The 27625-nt window shown below is 34.7% G+C and overlaps 1 protein-coding gene across 1 annotated transcript; it reads right to left on the bottom strand.

Annotated features, from left to right (window-relative positions):
- Positions 1–231: 231 nt before the first annotated feature.
- Positions 232–27247, bottom strand: LOC133200770 (glutamate receptor ionotropic, NMDA 1-like). The gene is made up of 9 exons (XM_061336559.1): positions 26546–27247; positions 16262–16791; positions 14991–16008; positions 13759–13901; positions 9994–10144; positions 7905–8192; positions 5190–5315; positions 1582–1649; positions 232–1462 (listed from the first exon to the last, which is right to left on the bottom strand). Exons 1-9 carry the CDS (start codon positions 26885–26887, stop codon positions 652–654), a joined length of 3477 nt encoding a protein of 1158 aa, XP_061192543.1. The 5' UTR covers positions 26888–27247; the 3' UTR covers positions 232–651.
- Between the last annotated feature and the right edge of the window lie 378 nt (positions 27248–27625).

A 27625-nucleotide genomic window follows, 5' to 3' on the forward strand; every position in this document is an offset into this window, starting at 1 on the left:
ACAATATCAAAATTGAAAATCGAGCTTTAGGTTTAGTCTATATAATTATCCTGAAATCGCAACAAATATTATTTTTTCTCTCGTGACATAGAAATTTTTTCTGAAATCAAAAAATAAATTTTAACAAACTAGAATCCAACTAGTCAGAGAATCTCTCACAATGGTGAAAACAACGTTATAACAATTCTATAGAAACATTTTAATGTAAAGGAGAAAAACAAATATCAGCATGTTTATTGCAATTAATTTAACAATAACAACACTACAGTTGATCCAAATTTATATACCTAGGTGATCATTTTATCTGATAAAGAACTATTTTGCATATATCATGTAGATCAATCCTGTATCTTTGGGTAAGAGAGAGATGAAATATATGAACAAACGATATGCATATATAATAACTGAACTACTGAATCACATGTACAAACGATGTGCATATTTAATAACAAAACTAACGAATCACAGGTTTGAATGAAACGTTTCGAAATGCACGAATAAAATGCTTCGAAAACATCTTAACTTCCCATAGTATCATCATGATTGGGATCCGTGTCATTGCTAATACGACAACATGATACTGGTGGAGTTTCAAGTAGGTATAATAACAGTTGTTCATTATGAAGTAACTACAGACTATGATTTGAGATTTCACAGTGGAGTTGCAGTGATGTGGACAGCTTCTCCCTTCGATACCTCTTCCCCAGGTACGTTCTCCGACACTTCTACGACCCGGAGAAGCCGCTTTAAATGGGTATTTTCCTGTGTAACTCTGTTTAGGCTGGTTTGTAACTCAATCTCTGATTTTTTCCACAAAACCATCAGGTCTTCTTTTGAGAGGGCATCTACTGCGCAGTCGTCAAATGCGGACTCTGAATGTCGGCGTGTTGCCATGGCATGACTCCGGATGGACGATTTCAGTCGATTGTCTTTCAGAGATTTCCCGTAGAATGTGAATGCCCGGCCGATATTGGCCTTCTTCGATTTGCGAATAAGTTTTGTTTTATCAGGTCGCGCTGCTATTTCTAACATTTCAATCTCATCCATTTCATACATCTTCTGTTTCTTTTCGTCTTTAGTTGGATGTTTTTGAAAATTAGGACATGATTTATTTCGTCTGTATGATGAACTCGAATGTGATCCTCCCAAATTGGAATCAGAACAGTAACGAACTCGAGACTGCTTACAACGTACATACTGACTTGGGGTGACCTTCAGTGACTGCATTCGAGTTGCCTCTGAACAAGACTGCCGAGCTTGTCTTTGATTGTTAATTGGCACTTCTGATCTGTCTATTACCGTGTCCTTCATATCCTCGAATGAAATCTGCATATCCTGTTCGTCCCCCGTTACGTAATCACTGACGTCACTGAGTGAGTCGTCATCGTATTCCTGTTCATTGATGGAATACAAATTACTGGAGGAAGATGTAGCGAATATTTCTGATTCAGCTTTTTTCGATCTGCATAAAAGCAATAAATAAAACATACGTTTATTTCTAGGAATTTCTTCAAATTTCAAGAAGCGAAAAAGATTTCTGTGAACTTTTCTAATTTATTGAACAGTTTGACTTAAACTCACCTTATCAAGTTGTCTGTGATATCTATAAGTCTAAGACCCTTTGGAATTCCCTTCTTTTGTATTTTCCCCTGTGAGAGAAATAATGATTACAGGAAAAATGTCATTCACGCAATGCATCGTTTATGTATTCATTGCTATACGCCAATTCATGCCTTAATAATGATAACACGCACATTAAGGATGATGACTGTATTTTAAAGGTCAAATACAAAACTCGTCTGAATCTTTAGCTTTATGAAAACTTGTGACACTGGTTTTTGTATCAGCTGATGTTTCGCCGGCAAATTGCAGTACCGATCTGCATTTCTAACTCTCAACAATAATATAATCATAGTCAGCTGTTGCCTATTTTGTTAGTAAACTGTACGAGCAATAAAAATATTGATTATATGATACGGATTTATTTTGAAAAAGGTAATATCTGTTTTTGTACGTTAATTTAAAATACGTTTATAGTTTACAGATGTGTATTACATGAATATTCATAAATTTCACACAAGCACTGTTTGATTTGAGAAAGTACAGAAATGTTTGATGGTATGAAAGTTTATCTTTCCCATTCTTAAATAATTTCTTCCAGTTTACAAAGTTGGTAAAAATCAAAGTCGGCCGGTGGGCAATTGCTAACATGAATCATACAGCTGTTACACACACATAGTTGTGACTTGAAATGAAATCCTTAAAGTGAACTACTCTTCGAACTATTCATCTACAGTAAACAACCGGTCACGGTAGCCTAGTGGTAGGGCGTTCGCTTCGTGATCAAAAGGCCTGAGTTCGATTCTCGTTCGCCGCTTCAAATCTAAAACATAAATATGGGAAATTACACTTCCTTTTCCAAGCACCCAGCAATAGAAAAAAAATCTATTGGTCTTTCGGATGAGAATTTAAAAACCGAGGTTCCCGTGTCACGGCAGGCATTGACACGATAAAGAACCCTCACTGCTCAATGGCCCTGAGTGCTGAGTATAGGTCTAAATTTATAGCCCTTCACCGGTATCTGGTGGCGTTTCTATATGAGGGGAAAATTCTCGAATGGGTCGTAAAACAAAAATACGATCAATCAATCTACAGTAAATAAAATTTGCCAATCGTAACGTTGACCTTCAGGAATTAAACAATACATGAATCAAAATCTTGCGTGGTAGTATTGGTATATATTAAGAACATGCTCTACATACGAACACTTTCTAAAACGAGGCATTCTACTGACAAATAATTGATTAAACGAGGATATCAAACTATTGCCAAATAATTGATTAAACAAGGGTATCAATAGTCTCGTTTGAAGTCAACATTTCGCAAGTTCTTTGGTTGATAAAATGACCTTGTCAGCAATCTATCATTAAGTCGAAGGCTGACTGACGTCTTTCATACTAATTGTTAACCCAATATTTACACAATTAATTGTCTACGGATTTACTTTATAAACTGGAAGAGAGCTGTTTTCAAATGTATTTCATTACAAAACTTTTCATTGATTTCTTCTAAATTTAATATCGAATCACAAAAGGCTAACTTTTACTTTCATTCTTTTGTAAAGAACGGTTTTTAAACCCGAGCACAACTTCTGCTGAGGCAAACAGGTAAAATCAGGAGGTACCTCACCCTCTTTTCCCTTAAAATTTTGATGATTATTTCTTATTTTTCTTATTTAGTCATATTTCTCCGAAGCCACATTTATTCCCCCTGATTATTATTTTGTTATTTGGTATATATCATACATTTGTTCAAGTTACTTCAACTTTATTAAAATTTAAAACTTTATTTATCTATTTATCATTTAATTACTAGCCTCACTCTAGGCGGACTCAAACTTACCTGAAAAATACCTAAAGAGTTAAATACTTTATGTAAAACAACTTTAAAAAACACAACGCAAAGTATAAACATTTTAATTGTAGTGGCTGAATGCGCAACTACTACATTTGTACACTATTTCAATATGATACGTTATATTTTGTTTTCTAAAAAAGATTTATAAAGTTTCTTGGAAAAAAATTACCTTTTATTCTGTAAAAATGATTTGAACAATGTAATATTATGAATTCGTTAATTCAAATTTAATTTGATATAGGAAATGTTAGGAGCAGAGCAAAGAATTAAACAAATTCATAACAGATTTATTAAAATGAATTCAAAAATATATCATCAACAACCTACTGTTAACGAATTCGACAATTCGTTATATCGAATTTAAAAAAATAGGTCCTAAATAGACTTCTGAAGTTTGAAGCTCATCTCAACGAAATTGGATGAGCTTATGTAATACCTTCGGCATCTACGTCCCAGGTTACAGTTCTCTCCAAGTATTTCTATTCCCCTTTATTGATCAGAGCTGCATGGATAATACATATACATTCAAGTTCAGATACTACATTTTCAGCCAACCGAACTTCGGATTCTGGATCTGAACTACTTTCTGGATGAATGACAAGAATAAAGTTTTTGAAGAAGTTCATTCCCTGGTTACTATAAATTCTGCGCTGACCAAATTAGTCTGGATGATATTCTATAGGGATGCTACGGAAGCCGGTAGGTGCCAGGTAGAAAAATATTTTATCTGGCGGCCGCCAGAAACCTATCTGGCGGCCGCCAAATAATTTTCTGGCGGCCGCCAGATAAATATTTGGCGGCCGCCAGATAACTTTCTGGCGGCCGCCAGATAAGCTATCTGGCGGCCGCCAGATAATTATTTGGCGGCCGCCAGATAATTTCTGGCGGCCGCCAAATAACTTTCTGGCGGCCGCCAGATAAGTTATCTGGCGGCCGCCAGAAAATTATTTGGCGGCCGCCAGATAAGTTTCTGGCGGCCGCCAGTTATTTATGCGGCGGCCGCCAGATAATTATTTGGCGGCCGCCAGAAAGTTATCTGGCGGCCGCCAGATAAAATATTTTTTCTACCTGGCACCAACCGGCTTCCGTAGGATGCACACTACCAGACTTGGTTTGAATGCTGAATCCTACTTAAATTTTCCAGTCGATTAAACAGAAAAAGTTTATGGAGTCCCATTCCAAAGTAACAAAAATCCTCCCCAGAACAAACTTGCATAATTTAAATGCTGTATATTACACACTACCAAAATATTTGTTCAGTGAGAGACTTTGCCTTGCTTTAAGGTAACATTCGTTGAGGTGAGCTATACTTACTTATGTTTAATTAAACTGAAAATGCTTATGCAAAAGTAGCATCATGTTTGACAAGAAGTGTGAAGGTGGACGACGTTCAAATCTTCATCTTTGACTCATTGTATTTCTTCTAAATGTCCTTTTTTTTACAAGGATCGTGCATACCAAGTAAAATTTAATAAAGTTCCAAGAGGACACAGAGAATAACGTCTTATGTTAGACGGTCGCCACTTACGTTAAGAAAGCTAACTCTAATACAATAGTTCACATAGGCTAAATGTTGAACAAAACAGGAAAGCTTACTCATACTGGCTTACATACATGTAAGCTAAAAATTAAGCAATCTCAAGGAGTGAAAATAATTATTTTGAAAGAAATCTAGATCCAAATAAATTTTCCGTCATAAAATGAATCCACAAGAGTAGTAAAAAATATCTAGGTAAAAAATGCCGGAGGTATTTCCATCTAAGTAGACCTACCTGATCTCGGAGTTCATTTTTGAGGAAGAGCCTGTCGAATCGTCTCTCTCTGACGATTCTGATCATCTCCTGTGCTGTTTGTTGTGGAGATACTAACTGCTCACTCATTAATGTGCGGTACAGTCTCTGTAGAAAGGAAAGTCAGTTGTAACTGGTTTTTTATTAATAGCACATGAACATTTTAAAATGCTGTTGAGAAAACACTGTTTACAATTCGATAAGTCGGGCTTTTGAAACAAGAGCAAAGGAAAAAAATGATTTGTTATATGTGGTCATTTCACTGCCAAAACAAAGAAATAGATACATTTACCAGCTTTTAATATTCTGTAAACCTAAGAATACGATTTCAGACAATTGCGATTAAATATAATTTGTATTTTTTCTAAATTGCCCAAAATTATCTAATTCTTGCACAATTATCCTATAATCGCTTTCCCCTTAAGCATCCCATTCGGAAGTTAGTGAAGAGTTAAAGCAAAATCTTTGTATTCTCAGATCTAGAAGGGGTTTATCCAATATGATATAGTCTATAAAATGCTTTAAGGACGAAAACTCCAATAGTTTATAGAATAGAATTTTATCCAAAAATGGAAACCGATTGATTATATCCCCATCAAAATACCCCAACTTGATTAAAGAATAAGTTTCTTATGGTCTGTATAAAGTGACAATCGAGAGAGCACGTGATAATTCGCAGAGGTAGCGCAAAAGATTTATCATGTTCTCTACCTCGATTATCGCCCTTATATACATGTATACCAATAATGGACACATTACTTATATTTTTACCTCAAATTACTAACACCCTACTGAATTCTTCACAGAGACTATAATTTTACGATTATTTTTTTCCCATACCTTTACTTCTTCTGACCTACTTAAATCTTTCCTCTTTTTAATCGACAATATAGCCACACCTTCAAAGGTAATAACAACCAAATAAGGACACTGAGAAATAGTTCAGGATCATACGAGATGACATGCGGTTATACAAACATAATTCTGGATATTTCTTGTATAATTATTAGTAAAAAAAAACCTTGGCAAGTTGCAAATATCAAATATAAACCATCACTATAGTTTTCTCGCCAGATCAATTTTTTTTTTTTTTTTCAAACAAGGCATGATCCTTACTATACATTAAGAGACGAATCAGTTTCAAATCATTTACATTCCTGCATGGATTCGATACATCCCACTGAATACATAATAAAAGACAACATAGAGTCTGACACATCTGTTTCAAATTTGGATATTTTACGAAAGAAAGACTGAAGGCAAACTAAAAACTAAACTTTACGATAAACGTGATGACTTCAATCTTTCTATTGTTTATTTTTTTATTCTCTTATTTATGTGGCATATACCATTATCACTTGCATATGGAGTTTTTGTCTCCCAATGGATTCGATGTGCAAGAGCATGTTCTATGTACGAACAATTTCTAAAACGACACAGGCTAATGACAAAAAAGTTGATGGTACAGAATATCAACAATCTTGTTAAAAGTCAATATTTGACAAATTCTATCATTTTGTCGATACGATGACCTTGTTTGCAAATACAAGCTGTTGTTAGGCCGAATGTTAACTGACTTCTTTCATACAAATTGTTAAACAATTATTTTCACACTGATGTGTCTACAGATTTTCCGTTTAACCGATCATGTCAAAGGGCACACGATAAGTAGATGCTTATTCTTCATGGCACCTGATCCCACGTCTGTTTTTTGAGGTCCTTGTTGGCTCTGCTGACAATTTTATTGTTTAAATGGACTTTTGAGTATGGTCACTATTTGAAATTTTCACAATTTCATCGTAGTGAACAGGTTTTCTCGATTTATGGCTCATTACATTGACGGGGAATGATATGTTTATTAAACAATTTTTTTTTTCAAATTAAGGGATGAATTCAATAGCTACCCAATTTATACAGTATAAACTGGGTTGGAACAGTTTACGTTTTTTTCATAAACCGCTTCGTGGTTTATAAAGCGTAAACTGCCACAACCCAGTTTATACCGTATAAATTGGGTAACTATTAAATCCATTTCTTATAATTAAATTCTCATTTATTTTGTGAAAGAAAAAAAGATGACTGACTTTAAAAATTATTTCAAATTTTATATGTAACGTCAGGCGGATCGATACGCTTTTGATGCAAGTCAAATTTATAAAACCCAATTTATACGATATAAAGTAATCCAATACCGCGTTATAACCAGAATTACCCTAAAGGAAGAACGGTCCTCTGCTATAACGCCAGCAATTTTATAATGCCGGCAATTTTGTAACGCCAGCAATTTTATAATGAGAGCAAATAATTCCAGGGAACGTATAATGGCAGCATAAATCTATAAAGCCAGCAATTTATAATGGCGACAAACTTATAACGACAGCAAATTTTTAGTGGTGGCAAACTTATAATGGCGGCAAAATTATAATGACAGCAAAATTATGAAGACAGCAATTTTATAATGAGAGCAAATGTTTAATGACAGCAATTTTATGATGGTAATAATTTTATATTCTATTCTGTGGAGAAATGGAGGAAAATGATTTTGAATATAAAAATTTTATTTAAGAAAAAATATAATATCATTACTAGTATAACTTGTAATTATGACCTGATTAACATACTAGTCAATATATCAATATTGTAGAACTGATATTAAAATATATCAATGATATAATTTTTGTTATTCGTAATTATTACCTGATTAACATATTCAATATTTCTGTTTTTCCACAAGCTGTCATTGGGCTTTTTACGCAGATATGGTACAAGATACTTAAATACATATAGTTCCACAATAAGTAGGAGCGCCCCCACAAACATGGCCGACAGGAGAATGATGAACAAGCCTCCCGTGTGATCAAGACCATACTTCCGGGTGAATCGTTCACCTTGAGCAGCACAATTCCGGTTTTTGATATATCTTTGCATAGCTTCTGTGACCTGGCCCCCCTCTAGGTAACTCAGAATTAACGAAGACATGTTCTCCTGTAAAAAAATTTATATGTTTCATAAATCTTATGTATATTTACATTTGCAATTGTTTTCCCTTACGTAACACTATTTGAACGAGGAGTATTTAAATCTATATGTATAACGGATTAATTGTCATATGATCATAAATTCATTGTTAAGTCATAAACGATTGTAGTAATTTCACACTGATGTCATGAGTGGTCGACGTTCAACACATTCAATTTTTACCGTTGAGGTTTGAAAAAAAATAAAGCATTTCATTGGCTTAAAATTATAGCACCCAAATATTTGTTATGAAACAGTCACAAATGTAAATATAAGTAATAAAGTATTATTTTTAAACATTTTTCTGGATGTACATACGGATTAGTGCGTGCACGAATCTAACATTCGGGCTTTATGGTATCTGATCACGTGACGAACCCATCTTTACATCTTAATAAAAGTTTTAAAATGATACCTTATTTCTTAGGAAAATAATATTCAGAACAGACAAGAGGTATCAAGTAGCTTAACACTTTAGGTTTCGGTATTACTACACAGTATTTAAGAATGGTACTCCGGTGTTTGCATTTTTTGAAGCCATATGATCACCCAACCTCAATCCTAACCTTATTAAAGCTCAGAATATGCATGCCACCTTGTCTTCTGTCTGTCGGTGATTTTAATTTCAGTACCCTTTGCGACCATTCATTTCCCAATCACCCTTTGTACGTTAAAAATGTCTTTCTGTTTATTTAAGGTAAAACCTCTTTCCGTCGATTGTGTGTCTATAAATGACTCCTTTATACAAAAAATCGATAAAGATAAAATATAATTTTCTAAAGTGTTTGCAAAAATGATGAAAATGCAAACGGCATATTCTTTCGACGTCTACGCACTTATAGCAGCACGGTCGTAACGTTATAAAACGTTTATAAAATTCCTTGTTCATAAAGCTAATGGTGATTTTCTGGAGGACAACCGGAACGTAATAAACCGGACATAAAAAAACAAAACTTTTTATATCCACAGCGTAAAAATAGTAATATATTTTCATTTTCACTAAATACTCCTTATAAATTTTTCATACTTTTACGTATTATTACGTCACAGTTGTTCTAGAGTCGATAGAATTTTTCTGAATGATTATGTTTAAGTACGCTAGGTTGTACATATATGAAGCCATGAAAATAGCTCTCATGTACCCTAACGTATTCATCACACGTAAGCGGAAAAAAAGATAAAAATACATGTAATCATGAAGTTTTTGTGGATTACGTAATATGCAGTTTTTCTAAATATATGCGAAAAATCAATTATGCAATTTTTAATCTATATTTAAAGAAAATTAAACTATTTCTGCACTTTTTCTAGTAAGCATGATGTCCATATATATGAATTTGCAAGAAAAATCATTTGATTTTTCAAATATGGTTTCTGAAATTTACAAGACGTTACTGAATATTAACGATTGTGTACAAAATCTCTGACCCTTCTACGTTAAACAACCTTAGCTACATAAACCTGAAATTTCATATCCTTTTTATTACGTTGAGGCTGTCCCTTGGCTATATGAACCCGTTTTTTTTTATATCCGGGTTATAACGTTACTGCCGTGGAAAGGATATGGAAGTTAAGACTTCAATTCGTAGGTCGTATCTTTATTTTGTCTGTATGTCAATACTTTTCCCTCTGAAGCAAAAAACTCCCATCATAACGAACCGTCGTATGAGGCATTAAAGTATAGTTCCTTCTGACGTACAAACGGGTGTACCTGGGTAAAGCAAAGAACAATATACCCCCAGATAATGTAATGTAGATGCTGCTGTACCGTCAGATGAATTGCATCTCTATTTAATCCAAATGCGTAGAGATTTTCTCCAAAGTCATGGCCACTAAATTTGATTGAACAGTTGTCGTGTTGTGCAAGTGTATACTCCAAAAGCAGACGATCATTGATGAAAACGTCATACGTTTTGTCTCTGAAAATAATATTGCATTCATTATTAGCCTAATATTTAGTGAATAACCATTGAGGTAGCGTGAAAGTTACTTTAAAAATTCATCAGCGAAAAAAAAAAAAAGATTAATGCATCCTTCAGACTTTTGCTCACATTTATTGACATATGCAATTCCTCGTCATTCATATACCTCTCCCAGAAGAGTTTTATCAATGATGAATTGTTCCAATGTCTCTTGTTTCACAGTCTCTTGATAGAATACGTTATCTTAAGCAATTGACTAGGTTTTTAACAGAACAAAGCCTAGAATACATGACTTTTGATTGTGATGGAAATATGAATATCCTCAAAGGAAAAAAAAAAGAAACGCATATTACACTTCTTGGTAGGATATATACAGAAATAGAGGATCAAAGTTCGAATTCTTTTTATTGTTCAATTGAGTGTTGGCTGCAAGCTCAAGAACAGAACATTATTCAACCATGAATAGAGCAAATGATTCTGGCAACCATTGAACGGTTTTGGAGTGGAGATACATATGGTAAATTTGTAGTCATTATTGATCTTTTTTTGATGATCCAATGCGAAATATGAAGATAATGAAAAGTGATCAATCTCAAAAGTCAATTTTAAACAATACAAATTATGAGCCAACATGGACTTTTTAAAACAGAAGTGGGATCAGGTGCCAGTTCTGCACTTTATTTGTGTTGATATCAACTTGTTACAATGCCATGCTTAAATAAATATCAGACGGCTGAAGCAATAGCGTTACTTTTGCAAAGTCAACAGTATTTTGTTTTCGAAGGACCGCCCTAGAAGTGGCTGTATGCAGAAAACGACTAGGCGCCAAGACAGATAAATGTCTTCTCCATCTCGGAAATCGTTTCCAAACGGCTGTAAAAAGTGCTGTTTATTTTCAAGGACGTTATAGTACGTACTTGAATAAAACAAAAAAAAAAAACTTATGAAGTATGCTGGAGGAGGCGATTCCTAGATCGCGCAGATCGTACAAAAAATTGCAGTCGAAGCACAACCGTAGAAACATTCAAACAGACTGGTTACATTGGATTTCCCTTGCAACGCTGGTGATATGCTCTACTCTCACACGTGTCTAGATTCGCCCTTTTGCCGCGCATATTGAAGGAGGCGGGTGTATAGGGGTAAACGTTTTTCCGACTCATGCATCATGGAGAGCGATCGAATAAGGGAGGACCCACAGAATGATAAGGGGTGGAATAGCTCTTGGACTAAAGACGACTTTAGTTGTTGTTGATGGCTCTTCAAGGGCTATAAGTTATTGGGACGTTGCAAGAGTATGTCGAGATTATCTGGCAACAAACAACATTGTACCATATGAATGGCCTCTATAAGGACCCACCTCTCTCCCATTGAACTTGTGGGATGAAATAGATAGACGAGTTCGGCATTGGCAAAACCTTCCGAACACAGAAAAGCTGGCGAGTGACAGAAAAATGTAATCATTTCCCCACTAAGGACACAGTTTACTAATTCATTAACACGATGCGCAGAGGTTTCCATCAGCGCAGCAATTGCTGTGCATGGTAGACACACTTGATATTAATGAATAAATTTTAACATGGGGCCTTTCATTAAAGAATATGACGAATTTTGTTTCAGTTGCCAAGTTATTGAATACATACTATTTTTGTTTCCGTTGCCAAGTTGGGTGCATACCTGTAATTATTTTTAGAATCGGTAGGGAAGAAAGTAGTGCAGAAAAAAATTACAAATTCCTTAATTTGCAGACTTGAATAAAAAATGTGTTAATGTACTAAACTGAGCTTCATACTTGTTGATAAGGAGTATGTTCCCTTACAGAATAGCCTGACGAATGTAATTTATCAAGAAGATTAGCAGAATTGTTTCTGTATTTAGACTAGTATTGCCTGTCTCTATCGTTCGAAAGAGTCTGTATATCGCGCATATCAGACAGGCAAGCCAGTCTATTCTGTATTATAACACCAGTGAAAAGTCTGGAATTTCCCTACTTTCACTTTCAACCTGACCTGCCACCTCGAGATTTTAACCAAGGAAAGACAACCTGATGTGCTTTGATTTGAGGGTCACTGATTGCTGAACGAAGTTATATGAACAAAACGTTAACGTTGTCTCCTATGGGAAAACATTAGTGGACTGTATCTTGTTATCCAATACATGCTTGATTATTGATTAACATTGATCGTACGTATAAAATGTCATATAAATATAATTTATATCAAAATATATATGTTAAATTATATCAAAAAATATATTTTTTTGTTTATTCATATTTAAATTTTCGAAAAAAAAATTCCTTGTTTTATGTGAATATGCATTTCTTTTTCCTTTGAGTAAATATAACCTTGAGTCGTTGACAGTGTCTGTAATAATAGACCTTTGCATTTAAGAAGCGCTGACTTGTACAGTCGACAGCTTATTTTTATATTTGGACAATATACAGAAACTCTTTTGCGATATAAATGTTTAGATCCACAGTTAATTAAAAGATAGTAATGGGTCATTCAAAGCACATATTACGTTGTCTATGAAGAGAACGGCAACTACCCTACCCTCAACCCCCTCCTTTCCCACTTTGACCAACTCTTGCTTAGTTTTCCTTCCAGAATGTTTTTCTTCTATATTTGATTCCTTCAGGAAATGATTAAACGGAGATACTACCCCTCAAGAATAAGGTATTTAAGGAGGCTGGGGGGTCAACAAATTAACCATCAGATATAACTTAATTTTTTAGATATGATATCTTAAGCTGTCAACTATCATTTGGCAAACAAAAATTTCATACATTTTAGTTTTAAAATTTGATCATTTTTATATATCTTTATATGGAGCTCTTCTTCTAAAGGAGATCAATATAGTCTGAAAATGGCCACAACCGCCCAGCCCTCTTAAATTATATTATTCTGCCTCCCATCATCTCTGTGTTTATTGTATACATTTAAATCATGTTAGCTCTCCTTATACCATACCTATAACCACTATTAAGGTTTTCTTATCTATTATCATTACCGTACCTTCGTACATACTGCAGGTTTAAATGTCAAAGTAAGTCGTCGACTGTAAAAGTCAGCGCTTCTCACAAAAATCCACTAGAGGACTTTTGCGAGAAGCGCTGATTTTTACAGTCTTTACATTCGAAGGCTTACTTTGACTTTTAAACCTGTGTTATGTACGGAGGAACGACATTGATTAAAGATAACAAAACATTAATAGGGGTTATAGATATGGTTTTATGAGGTGCTAACATGATTAACCGGTATACATTTATACGAGTGATGATGGGAAGTAGAATAACAATATTCAAGAAACGTTTTTCGTGGGGAGCAGTATCTCCTTTTAATCTCATATGCTGAAAGAATCAAATAAGGAAGAAAAAAATGTTCCGGATGGAAAACTTGGCAAGAGTTGGTCAGGGTGGAAAGGGAGTGGGTTGAGGATAGGGTGGTTGCAGTTTCCTTCCTAGACGACGTAATATATGCTTTAAAACGGTCCATTATTACCTTTTAAGTAATTGTTCAACTTCTCAATATTTATATCGCAAAAGAGCCTCCGTACATTGTCTTAGCGTAAAAGCCGTCGATTGTAAAAGTCAGTGCTGAATGCATAGTATTTACCTTAGGTGCTTGACAATGCTATGAGGCGTCTCTTCTGGTGAAATCTCATTTATAACAATATTCCTCTTTAGTTTTTCTTTGATGACCTGGAGGTAGTTAGCAGCGGGACTTGACCTTGTCACATATACACGCTTGGAACTCATCTGTCAAAAAATAGTGGATAAAATGACTATTCCACAGAAACATTAAAAAACAAGCAAATCAAGGGACTTTATATCCCCACTTAAGGAAAAAAAGGAGTGGAAGAACTGAAAAAAATACATGCAGAAAAAAAAGGTCAACATAGACCTTTCAGTTTTTGTCCTTCAGGTTACAATGGGTCTTTTTTTAAGCTAAAGAAATTTATGACCTTATGTTTCATCATAAAAGCTTACAGAGATCTAATTATCTAAAAACTTTGTGTGTAATATATAAATTTTGGACCTTGGACTTTGACCTCAAAATAAATAGACGTCTTTTTCCTAGGTCATATGTATTAAAGGTATAAAATCTCATTGCAAAAAAAGAGAACTACAGTTATCACTAGGAAACCATTTTATGCAAGGTGTGAATTTTTGATCTTGACCTTTCGACCTAAAATCAAAGGGGGTCTTGTTTAAGTCAGTGGAAGTTATGATACAAAATATAATTGAAAAAGCTCAAGAAAAACTAAAGTTCTCATTTCGAAACAATTATTTTCACATTGTGTGAAATTCTGACCTTGACCTTCGACCTTTTTGATCTAAAAATCAATTGGGGTCTTTTTCAAGTCACAAGGCGTTATGATATTAATTTTCACTGAAAAGTTTAAAAAAAAAAGTATTCATCTGGAAACCACTTTTTGCTATTTATGAATTTCTTACCATGACATTTGACCTTAAAATCATTAGAGTTCTTTTTTTTTAGGCTATAGGGTGTTGTGATATGAAAAATTCACTGAATTCTCGAATTTTTTTAGTTTTAAAAGATGTTAAGATATCGTCCGGGAACGAAAGTGTTACACACAGAATGTATGAGTTTCTTAACTTGACCTTTTGACCTCGGAATCAGTAGGATTTTCTTCATGCCATAGGGATTGTGATATAAAATTTCATTGCAAAAGCTCAGAAGCTTTGTGTGGTATCGACCCGAAACAAAAGCGTAAAAGAGACGGAATGACTGACAGACAGATAGACCCAAATTAATACCCTTCACTTTCAGTGAAAGAGGGGAATGAGAGTATCAATAATCTGAAATAAATTAAAGCAACTCACGCTTTGATCAAAGATGCTGATTATTTCATCCACCCTGCTGATTCCTGCCAAATATGCAGCTAGGTTTGCAGTATAGCTAGCCACAATAAAAATGGCGAGTCCTGCCCAAAAGTTCTGGAGAACCTTCGCCGGCCAAGATTTAGGTGACTTTGTGCTAACAGTGTGGCCAAACAAAACAGAGTAGACCATGACCAAAGCCGAACCAAGGGTGTAATTCTTCAAACGTTTTCGTCCCCACGGATTCAGTCCGAATGGACTGTTCCATTCAAACAGAGAGGTAGCTAAAGCTGCTGTTGTTGCACTTAAAAAGATTGCCAACCACACATAACCATCAAACGGGGCTGTAAATGCGTCCATAGACGGTTTCGTCGTTTCAAGTGGTACTGCCATCACAAATCCCGAGAAATAGTATGGCTCCGTGAATCGTAGAATTTTGCTGTCATTGGACGTTATAGTTAGAGCACCGGCTATGATATCCGCGGTTCCATTCCCCACATCATAAATCATGGACTCACGTCGATCTGTGGCATTATGGCCGACCTCATCTCTGAAATATACCAGGTAATCAAAGACCAGATCTGTGGATAAATACTCCAGTATGTCCATGACAAAGCCACTGCAGCAGTACCTCTCCACTTCCACGTTCTTTTTAAAGTCCTCCAGACGAGTGTTTGGTCCGAGGTACATGGGGTTCCCTTTAAGAATCTTGAAACAAAGTTTGTTTCCATAACAAGAATCCCCCTGATCAATGGGACCTTTAATCATGACAAACGGCGGCGATGGAGTAGTGACGACGCGATAGAAGTTCTTACTGTGAAATATTGGTCCCAGTATTGTGCTTCCGTACCACTGAATGCTGTGCTTGGTGCTGTTATAGAAGATGTTGCCGGCCGACATCCACTCGAGTTCCTTGTATGTCTCATTTATCACTCTCCAAAAGCGATTGCTTATCTCAAAGTGACCAATTCCACTTGATAACAAGAGGTTTTTCTTACTGGACTTGTTTACACGAACATCTCTGAAATTAGACAAGACGATAGATAGATAATTTATATATATATTATTTTTTTAATTAATTAAATAAATTAATTTTTTTATTATATTTTATATATATATATATAGAGAGAGAGAGAGAGAGAGAGGACTCAACTTCTCAATTAAATTTAGAGCTTAATTTCATGAACAAGATCACAAATAAGACCAAATAATCGGGATTACAAAATAAAAATGATGACGTATACGGGATTACAGAGCAAAATTGCTTGAATTACCTGATGCAGTCGAATATGTCACCGGTGAAACAATTGTGCACGATATTCTCTAATTCCTCAAAGATCCGCCCCAGGGCGTATTCCACAACTGCTTGATCATTCTGGGCAGATTCTACAACAAGTGTACCCTCTGGTATAATGTCGTTATCGGTGAAATTCGACACGGAAGTATATGATAAAAACCACTGATATCCTCTTCCGGTGTTGTCCAAACGCCTGTTTGCACGCATCAAGAGATAGACCAGATCTGGACGTGCGTGCACGACAAATTGTTTTATACCACTTTCCCGTAAATCCCTCAAATAGAAAAACAGAGAGATTTCATTTTCCATGTCTTCGTGCAATACTGTGGAGTGAGAAAAATTCAGGTTTCCATCCCAGAACCCTTGAAGGAAACCATCATAAAGCAAATTAATGTCTGTGAAAACATGGGTATGTTTGACCACCCTTAGACTGTTAATGAGATGCATCATGGCTTGTCCAAGATGGAGCATGTTAGAGTTGACGGAAATGATGTCATCTTGATAAATCTGTCAAAGAACAATATTTTGTGATTATATTACCGGTAAATGTTCTTTACGAGGACTGTCATGAAAACTAATGATGAAACCACAGAAATTAAGTGTTCAAAATAACACTAAATTCGAGATACTTAATTTTAGACCTAACATGCATATTTAGGAAAATTTGAATGTAAGAGAAATATGAAGATAATAACAGTAAGCAAGCTCAAAAGTCCATTTAGACAATACAAATCGGGAGCAAAACAAACACTAAAACATCAGAGGTGAAACAGGTGCCATAGAGGAGTAAACATCCCCCTGTCCACCGGTCACACTCGCCGTTTGCTCCTTGTCATGATTGAGCAAACAGAAAAATCTGTGGACAATTCAATGAAAATATTGGCCTAAGTTTTGTATGAAAAACGTCAGTCAACATTCGATTTAATGATAGATTGTATTTGCTGACAAGGTCATTGTATCGACCATAGAACTTGCGAAATAATACTTTAAACGAGACTGTTGATAATCTTGTTTCATTAACTTATATCGAATTAACTGGGGGACAAACTCCATATGCATGAAGTTGACGATTGAGTTGATGAAGTTATCACCTTTATCACAAAGCTTGGTTGTTAGGTTACCACTAGTGTCTTTTTCTAGTAAAATATCCAAATATGAAACAGATGTGTCAGACTCTGTGGTATCTTTTATTTCAAGTTCAAAGGGATATACTGAATCAACGTAGGAATGAAAATGAATATTTTTAATTGATAAAACGTCGTCGAAATATCTAAATGTTGAATAGAAGGCAATAACAAGAGACTTCTTCTTTTCATGTAGAAGTTTTTGAATAAATTCTTCTTCACATGAATACAAATAGGAAGATTGTTGGAAGACTTGATCTCCAAAAACTACATAGCTATAGATATTGTCAATCAGAAACTCAAGATTCTTTTTAATATCAACTTCGGAGTACTTGTGTGTACATTTAGAATGTCTATTAACAAAACAATTTTGCAAATGACCAATGACAAGGTAAGTAAATTTACTAGTTCCGTTTTTATTTAAAAAGCTACTGTGTGCTTTCAAAAAGCCTGGACTTTTATTAATCGTGTGGAATTGCTGTATAAAGTGTTGAAAAATCGTACATTTTGATGTTAACTTATTGATTTTGGTAAAATTTTCTGATTTCAAATTTTCCAAAAGTTCCTTGGAATTTTCAAGATCCACTGAGAAAAAGAGGAAAATGAAATGTTTCCTTGTTTATACAGCTCAGTTATACCTTTGCAAAAGCATTTAATTCAAAATGACTGACAACCAGTAATAGCTAGTGTGTGGGGGGATTAAACGTTGCTGAATCCTTGACCAAATAAATTCTTAAAAAGTCGTGTTTTGGGGAAATTACGCTAAGATAAATTTACACAACTTTCAGATGAATTCCATCGAAATTGGTATTTTATCCAATCTATCGGCCCAGGTTCTCCTTAATCGCTCATCTCGTGAAGGTTTCTTAATATCGATAATGCATTGTAACATTTAATTGAATTTCTATTGAACACATATTTTGTTGACCTCTTAGATTTCACGCCATCCACTCGGAAGCTTAGATTCCACGACATCCACTCGGAAGCTATTTGGTAGCAAGTCAATAGAGCCCGGCATAAAACAGACAGTTATAAGGGGTTGAGTTACAGAGAAACGACGGACTAATGGACCATCCGTCATATTTAGCGACTTAAGTTCTCCTCATGTCTTTTATGTTTTTATGATTGCAACTGTTTGGTCACGGAAGGATTTGTCTGACATTAACTACAAATAGTCAGGTCCTTATCTGATTGGTTGCTTGTTCACCTAACTGGACTGTGGCTATTGCACATATACTGATTTGCTTTATGTGGATATATAGTAAAAAGATGTATTGTTGTGCATAAGAGGGACCCCCCCCCCCCAAAAAAAAAATACCTTGCTTGATTTGTATTTTTAAGCAATATCTAAATATTTTAATATCAATAATGTTACAGACCACCAAGACACAAAACCATTACACACAAAAATAAATATTTTTCATTCAAGAAAGAACAAATTTATACACCTCTGTCATTATAGTAGCATAATGCTATTTAATTATGTCGGCATGGAAGAAGATAATCCGACACAGGTTAATTGGTTCAGGTGAAGAACAATGATTGACAAAAATCACAATTCAGACACTCGGTTTGTTGAGTATTACGTAAATGATTTCTCTTGTGTAAAAGCAGCTTTCGTTTACTTCTTCTTAAGATTTTTTTTTATAATCATGCAAAAATTACACCGAATCGGGGGAAAAAAGTAAAAACCGGTTCTTTTTTTTAAAGAATCAAAAGGTTTTTAGTGTCCTCTGCCTATCCTTAAATAGCTGATTACTTTATTATTAGAAATGGCTTATTATGAAAGAGTTATCAAGAATTAGATTCTCATGGAGTATTGTAATTCGCGTCAATTCAAATGTCATCTCGATTTAATCATGGAAGGAAAAGAATATGAAGTGCTGACCCATATTTAACATATATTTACATTTGCCAATGTCTTTCCATTAATGACAATACAAAGAAAATGACATTCAATTTTTGATGACATGAAGTTGATCACGTGATCAGACTTTCTGGAATACGGAAAATAAACATTTGGTAGGTATAGACTTTGACGTCACTTGATATCGTACATGTATGTAAGTTGCACTTCCATTATGGAGTTTAAAAAGTGCATTTTTTCCTTGTAACTAGTGTTGTCAAATCGGACGAATTTTAGTAACCGGTTACTCGCTTACTTTTCCGATCGAGTAACCGGTTACTCGGATGTTTTTCTTTAGATCTCTAAGCATCCTTTTTCGCGATGTATACACTCATTAGTAACTGTAATATACACTATATGTAACGTCATCACAGTCATTACAATTTCTATATTTATCTTATCATTTGTAAAACAGAAATGCACTGCATGTGAATTTTATTTTTAATTACAAACACACAATATCTTCTTCATAAATTTGTTCTCAAACACCACGTAATAGTTGACTGCTTTGCGGGATAAGTTAAATTTTAGTCTGCGATACTTCAGCATGTTTGTTGTCCCACCTATACATATGTATATCAATTTTACATAAATAATACCTCATGGACTTAAAATTAGCCATTCTTTTTATAAATATTTCAATGCTTTTGATACATGTGGCGGTATTGTCTTTAATGTTGTACCGCAGACTAGCTCACACAGTTTTATTTAAGGTAATTATAATTAATTCAAGTCTTCAAAAACGTGCATACAAACATGTACCCTTGACAATCAAAGCCATCAACTATATAAACTGTGAAAAACTAATCAAAACAAATGGATCGTATTGGTGAAACGTAATAGGCGTTACTTTAAATAGATCTAACGGTAAATAAAATGGGAGACATTTATTAATAAAATTTTTTTCTACTGATTTACCATATAAAATGTGTATTTATCCGAGTAACCGAGTGTCTGTTTTAGTAACCGATACTCGCATCTTTCGGCGATTAACCGGTTAACCGGGTACTCGTTGACAACACTACTTGTAACACAAATCACAATAGAAATATAAATTAAAAAAAAATAAAACATCATTTTATAGAGTTTCACTGGGATATGAGATGAAGTTGGTACGTGATCAAATGTGCTATAATACTCTTCGGGTGTTAAAGATCACGTGACCAACTTCATGTCATATCCCAATGAAACTCTAAAATTGACATCTTATTTCTTAATTAAACCTATATTTTTGCTCCTTGCAAGCTGTGTCCCTTGTTAAAAATATGAATTTACCGGGTTTAATTTGAAGGTACATAGAGATCGTAAATGGGGGTGGGGGTCAGAAATTCTTGTTATCTCCTCTCTCAGTTGATTTGTTGCTTCTGTTGCCAAAGAGAACAATGATTTTCAAATAAAGATAATATAACAAATTTAATAAAGAAAGAAAGGTACTATTTAACTAAACCCCATCCATTAACAATAATTTGATCTTTTTTCTTAACAGAAATTAAACTGTGAAGAATTTTACTGGCAATATTATTTTCTTTTGTCCTTTGAGGGGGCTTAATTTGTGACTAATCAACTGAATTGAATTATACGCTGAAAAGTTATTTCAATTTGCTTTAATGTTAATTAAACATAAAAATATTTAGTAGAAGGGAACTCGAGTGAGTAAATAGGTAAAATGTAGGATATGTTAACATATGGCTCAAACGTGTGTTTATCATACAAAAATAGCAGCATTACAGCATCTGTTCAACATGTTTTAAAATCTTATGTTTACCATAAAAAAATCACAAATCAAAGCAAGCGACATACTTGTTGAACATGTATTCATAAAAGTATTATATATATTAGGGGTCGTTCCGTAATCGGAAGATCGTGGGTTTGCGTCCCTGCCGCGACAAACCTAAGTATAGATAAAAAATAAAATAGGGATAAATTGTTCCTTTTTCGAGCGCCCTGCATTAGACGTGAAAGTTGCGAGTCTTTCGGATGAGGCCTTAAAAACCGAGGTTCCTTGTCACAGCATGGTCTGGCACGCTAAAGAACCCTCACTGCTCAATAGCCCTCAGTGCCAAGTGGAGGTCTAAATTTCAAGCCCTTAATCGGCATCTGGTAACGTAACATACTAAGAAAATGATCTTGCAAGGGACGTAAAACAACAACAATCATACGTGTCTCATATAATTATGAATATTTCAGCCTATGTGTAACTCTTGAAATTTGGCAAGTGTTCAAGATACGTTTCATATATACACGTTATGCATACTGCAAATATTTCGTTTGTTAAAGATATCTGCTCATTTCAAATGTTGAACTTTCTGTAATGGAAATTCTGCTGTTAAAATCAACAATATTCATTAATATAATCGGGATCAAGTGAATCATTGCAATCAAATACTATTCTATTTTTCTAATCTCGGCAGAGATTCGGCTCGACTAGATATTTGAACTGACGCCTTCACCGAATCTCGGAACAGTCTTTCACAATTGACGTCTGGAAATTCATCCCCAACTTCGATCGCTTGTGGCGGTTAAAATCGGGATATATCTGTGTTTCGCCCGCTTCAGATTTACAGCTTGAACATCCTTCTAACTATTTATTTAAATGAAATCTCTATATCTTTTATTGACTTAGTATTTCTCCCACAATTTTTAAAGCTCATGTATCTGTTTTGAATCCACTGCCATTTTCGCTGATCATCCTCGAAAAGCTTGAAGATGATGCGCAGATTGTATTGGAATTCTTTTATTTAAAAAAAGGTTCCAAAAATGGCGGTTTGAATCGAAGCAAGCAGCTAAATAATAATAAAATACGATGTTTAAGGAGACGAAATGAAGCGGGGTGAGACACAGATATGTCCCAATTATTACCGCGACAAGCAATCGAAATTGGGGATGAATTTCAAGACGTGAATTTTGAAGGACTGTTCCGAGATTCGGTGAAGGCGGGGGACCACAATTCTCTTAATTTGCTTGTTTATTACCAAGTTCAAACGGATGTTTCAAACACCAGGTTTCCAACTAAGATCTGATGGCTTGGTTCAGAGAAGCAGCGCCTCACAAACATGGTGAAAAGAGGATAGTTTAAGAAGCTATTATAACTGTTTAGATACCAGTGAGTTAAAAATAAAATGTATTGACTGTCTTTCTATAAAATCATATGAATCGTGTGAAAAAAGTTACGAAAAATTATCCGTGGTTAGAACCCACGAAAAACAAGACTATGTATCGCAATTTTACAATTTTTTTTCTTCTTCATCTACGTATTTTTGAATTGCTCTTCAATATTTAAGCCTCTTCCCTAAGGGCCTTGGCCGGTATGTCTCTTCGTTTTACTTCTATTACTACTGACTTAATTATGCTATTTAGCAGTTATAAGTTTAAAGTATTATTTTTTGAGTCAATAAATGTTTTAAAATTGACTCTTATACTTGTACTGCTATTTATACAAATCAGTAGAAAGCATGCACAAATGGAAATAACAGAAAGAATTTCTCTTTCTTCTTTTGACTTTTTTGAATAATCAAACTTGTCATGATATTGATTTCATTTATCAATTACGAACATTGCCTTTTGATATTTTATAAGTACATACACTGTTCTTTGTTATCTTTGAAATAAATACAGCATGTTGCTATTTCAGTATTAAATGTACTTTAGCCTATTCAAAATCTAAAATCGCATTTAAAAAGTTAGGTTCGACCTTCGTGCAAATTAATTGATATAAACTTTTATTTTAAGAAATAATAAATAAGTTTCCATATCTGCACCCCCGAGGTTTAAGGTTTACATCACCCGGAAATATCAGTCTTTCATTCTCGGCAGAGTATTGCCTGGCACTTAGGGGCTCATTAGGATCATAGTGGATGTTTCTTATAAAAATAGCTTCATTTGAATTGGGTGAAAGACATTTGTGCAATGACTGTATACGAAAGTTGACTCAGCAGAACAGGGAATATGATTAGTTTATCATTCAATACCCTACATAAGTGTGTTCAGGACAAATTAGGGGACAAACGTATTAGTTAACTGTCTCTGTAGCTATAAGATTTTAATTAAATGAATGTCGTTTGTCGTTGTCAGAAATTCTAAAAGCAGTTAAATTTAAAGCATTTAAGAAACAGAATTATCTTTAAAAATTTATTTTATACAGACTTGGCCATTAAAGAAATAAAATTATCTTAAGGAGATTTATTTTATACAGATTTACTTGGTGGAAGATGTAACATACTTGGGACACAGTCTGGGGAATACGGTTTTTCATGCATTTCGTTTTTGTTACATGATTGGTAAGTTACAATATTGTGCTTAAATGCCAAAGTTTCATGAACAACCTAATTCAGGGAATCTGTGTCCCCCGCTTAAAAGTGAAAAAAAGGGTGGGAGACCTCATGGAAATGCAGAAGGAGAGAGAAAAAGGTCAACTTTTCAGATTATTGGCCTTAAGATACTAGTAAATAGGAGTTTTTCTTAGGCTAAAAAAATTCATGACCTTAAGTTTCTTTGCAAAGAAACTTTGCTTCATGTATGACATGAAAACTTTGTATGCAATATATGAATTTCTGACATTGGTCTTTGACCTTTTGACTTCAAAATCAATAGGGATTTTTTTTAATAAGATATATTGACTAAAGGTATAAAATTTCTTCAATGGAAACCTCCAAGATAACAAAAGTTGTTACAAGGGAAACCATTTTTTTGCAATGAATTTCTGACCTTCACATTAGACCCATTTAGCTCAAAATCAATAGGTGTCTTCTTTAGACCACGGAGAGTTGTGATCTAAAATTTCATTGCAAAACCCCAAAGGCTTTTTGAGATATCGTTCGGAAACGAAAGAGTCCAAAACAGACAGAATTTACGAATTTCTGGCCCAGACCTTTGACCTTTTGACCTGAAAATCAATATAGGTCTTTTTAAGACAATGAGAGTTATGATATTTAATTCCTTGAAAATGCTAAAAAAAAAAAAAGAAAAGGTATCATCTGGAAACCATTTTTTTTAAATGTATGAATTTCTTACCTTGATCTTTGGTCCTCAAAATCTACAAGGGTCTTCTTTAGGCCACAGGGGGTTGTGATATAAAATTTCATTGCAAAAGCTCAAAGGCTTTTTGAGATATTGTCTGGAAACGAATGTGTTCTACACAGACAGCATGTATGAATTTCTGACCTTGACCTTTGCTCTCAAAATCAATAGAGGTCTTCTTTAGGCCAAAGGGAGTTGTGGTATAAAATTTCATTGTAAAAACTCAAAGACTTTTTGAGATATCTTCCGGAAACAGAAGTGTTAAACACAAAACAGAATGCCAATGGACATACGGACAGACAGACCCAAATTTTAAGTGACGGGGCTTGTTGAATAATGTTTTAAGCACGATCTGTGGAGATTTGATCATTAAAGAACTTGTCTACCTATGCTTGGACAAAGTTTCTTATGTATGATATACTAAATAAACGAATTTAGAGAATACAGATCCCTGGTTAATTCTTGATTGCTTTTCATAAAAAAAAGAATCGCTTAACAATTTCTTAACCATATGTTTAGAATACACCGTTTAAGGAAACTTTTTCAAACAGACATTTTATAAATTCACTACGTTGACAAAAATAAAGTGTAAAAAGAATAAATATTACTGGTATATATCAAAGAATGTTAAATATTTTAAAAAGGTCTGTAAATTGAAGAAAATTAGCTGACATAAAAGAGAATTTAACCTGAAATATTTTTGCATTAAATTGCTTTTATTTTGCTAGAAAAAATAATGCTGCTTTTAAAAGATTCACTTTCCTACATAAAATACAAAAGATCACTCAAAATCTAGTGAAATCATTAAAATTGACCAAAAACATACAACATTTATTTCAACAAAATCTAAAATAAATTTCTCAGAGAGACAAATGCACCTTATGAGCTTGCAGTGTCAGAAATATTACCACTAATTAAAAAAATTAATGGTCATCCTGGCCAGGGCAGAATCTCAAGGTTATACGTCAAGATAACTCGGTAATGAGTTTGCTTGTTTATTTGTTGTTTAACTCCCTCTCGAGAATTTTTCACTCATATGGAGACGCCACCACTTGCAGGTGGAGGGCTGCAAATTTTGACCTATACTCGGCACTTAGGGACACTGAGCAGCGATCGAGGGATCTTTTTCGTGCCAGCACCTACTGCGACACGGGACCTCGGTTTATACGGTCTCATCCGAAGGACCGGTCTTCACGTCCCGCAGTGGATTCGAACCAGCGACGTAAGGATCAGCTCCTTACTCCGCGACTCTAGAGCAGACGCTCTAACCACTGCGCCAAGCGGGCAACACGAGATAGTGAAACCAAATCCGGTTTGGCTTTGGAACTCTGGAAGGTGAGTATGTTTTTCATCATGACCTTCACTTGAACACGTATCTCAAGGTCCAAATCCGATGTTTAGACTGTAACTTCGGTAGAGGGAGAGACCTGCCCTAGTGTTTCTCCACCACTAGTGGGGGAAATATTTTTACTATAATAATCGCCATTATATATTTATTATAAAATTTCCAATAGAACAAAAAGATCTTTTTAGCAATGACCATTATTGTAGATCTTATTACATAAAATGAAGACAATACTGACCTCAGCATATCTGCACGTTGTTTGTTTAAAAGAACCTGTTGTGTGCTGATATTTTCCAACAGAGCTTAATATTTGTAGTTTACAGACAATTTATTATTTAGGACTAAGAAGGGAATTTCCTTTGTCGTAGATGTCCATTCTCTAAAGAAAAGTGTTTTTCTTGACCAAACCAGACTTCTAGGATTAATAATGTGTAAAAATTCACATCAGATCTGGGAACTTTATCACATTCGACAACTAGCAAATATTTACTTCATCAGTTTTAAATATTGGCAAATGAATACGAGTATACGAATATCTTGGCAAATTATTAAACAGCTAATTTCCTCTTGTTAATTAAAAGATTCAGACATTATGTCTAATGCAAAACCAACTCATTTACGAATTTAATCTGTCCCTTTTGTAAGATTTAAATACCAAGCATAGAAATAAATAATGCAAATACTCATAAAGATCAATGCAATAGCATCGGTCTGTAATTATTTAGAGTGAAGCTTTGAAAGATGAAAATGAGTGCTACACTAAAAGTTTTATTTTCTGTATTATCTCGTATTTTGTTAAACAGTTAATTTAAAGTATTAATTTAAATAAACACCATATACGACAACAATATGTCTCCACCGAAACCTTACCGTTGGCACAGGGCCTTTGTTGTAAGCAATCACTGATATCCGGGTTCCTTGAACCACTGTGCCAGCGGCGCTTACCAAACTGCTGTCCCCGAACACCATAATGACGTCACGTCTCTTGTCATTCTGTAGCAAACTGTGAATGTTCTCTACGTGGGTGATATAAGAGTTGCTATCACTGACCAATTCCAACGTCACGCCTACGTCACCTTTTGCGTCATATTGTTTTTTACGGCAAATTTCCTGGAAAGTTTGATCACAGATCAATAAGATCCCTACCTCAGAAGCTCCACCACCAGCAAGCCAGTGGAGACAAGCACATATACACCACCACCCCAGCAACATTTTCGTCCACTAGCCTCCCGACAAACATGTCGCTGGTCCAGCAAGAGATGGCAGAAAACAATTAGCCCTCATGCTGTCAAATCTGTCCACTTGCTTCCGTCCTTAATTAAATTCCCTATTCATATTACAACGTCCCGTGGTGTCCCAGTTTTAATAGAATTCCCCACCGTCTTCTCCACATCAAGCGGTACGTCCCACATTGCTTAATCATTACATTTGATTGAGATCAATAATTCAGGTGTTTCATGCGTTAGTTCAGTATTTCACCGGTCCATTCGTTTTTGTCAACAATGCTCTTCCACGGAAATCGATCGGGAGACTTCACAGAGACAATAATGTTTATCATTTTCCAATCACATTTACATCGATTTAAGGACTGTTAGTTCTGGTATAAGATATTTGGAAATAATGATGAGTCGTTATCATTGAGTAGTAACAGGCTAATTCATCTTAGGTAGATAGCCGATGATTTCCATCCAATTATATGAATTATCTTGATCGACGTAAATAGCATCACCCGTAATCACGCGGATTGGTGCACTTAATAAATCGTCATAAATGACTTGCAGCTAGAATTTGTCCTACGTCACTGATTAAAACCCGGATTCTTCAGCTTTCCCTTAATTAAAGTCGGATAAGTCAGGAACTTGGAGGCCTGCTACTCTGTTGGCCGTTCTTCTCAACCTACAGGGCGAGGACGCAATATCTTCATTTACCAATCGTGATATCTGCTCCTCT

The sequence above is a fragment of the Saccostrea echinata genome, unplaced genomic scaffold (genome assembly GCF_033153115.1).
Source record: "Saccostrea echinata isolate AGI-Se365-2 ecotype Australia unplaced genomic scaffold, CSIRO_AGI_Sech_v1 ptg000041l, whole genome shotgun sequence".
In the NCBI taxonomy this organism is placed as follows: domain Eukaryota; kingdom Metazoa; phylum Mollusca; class Bivalvia; order Ostreida; family Ostreidae; genus Saccostrea; species Saccostrea echinata.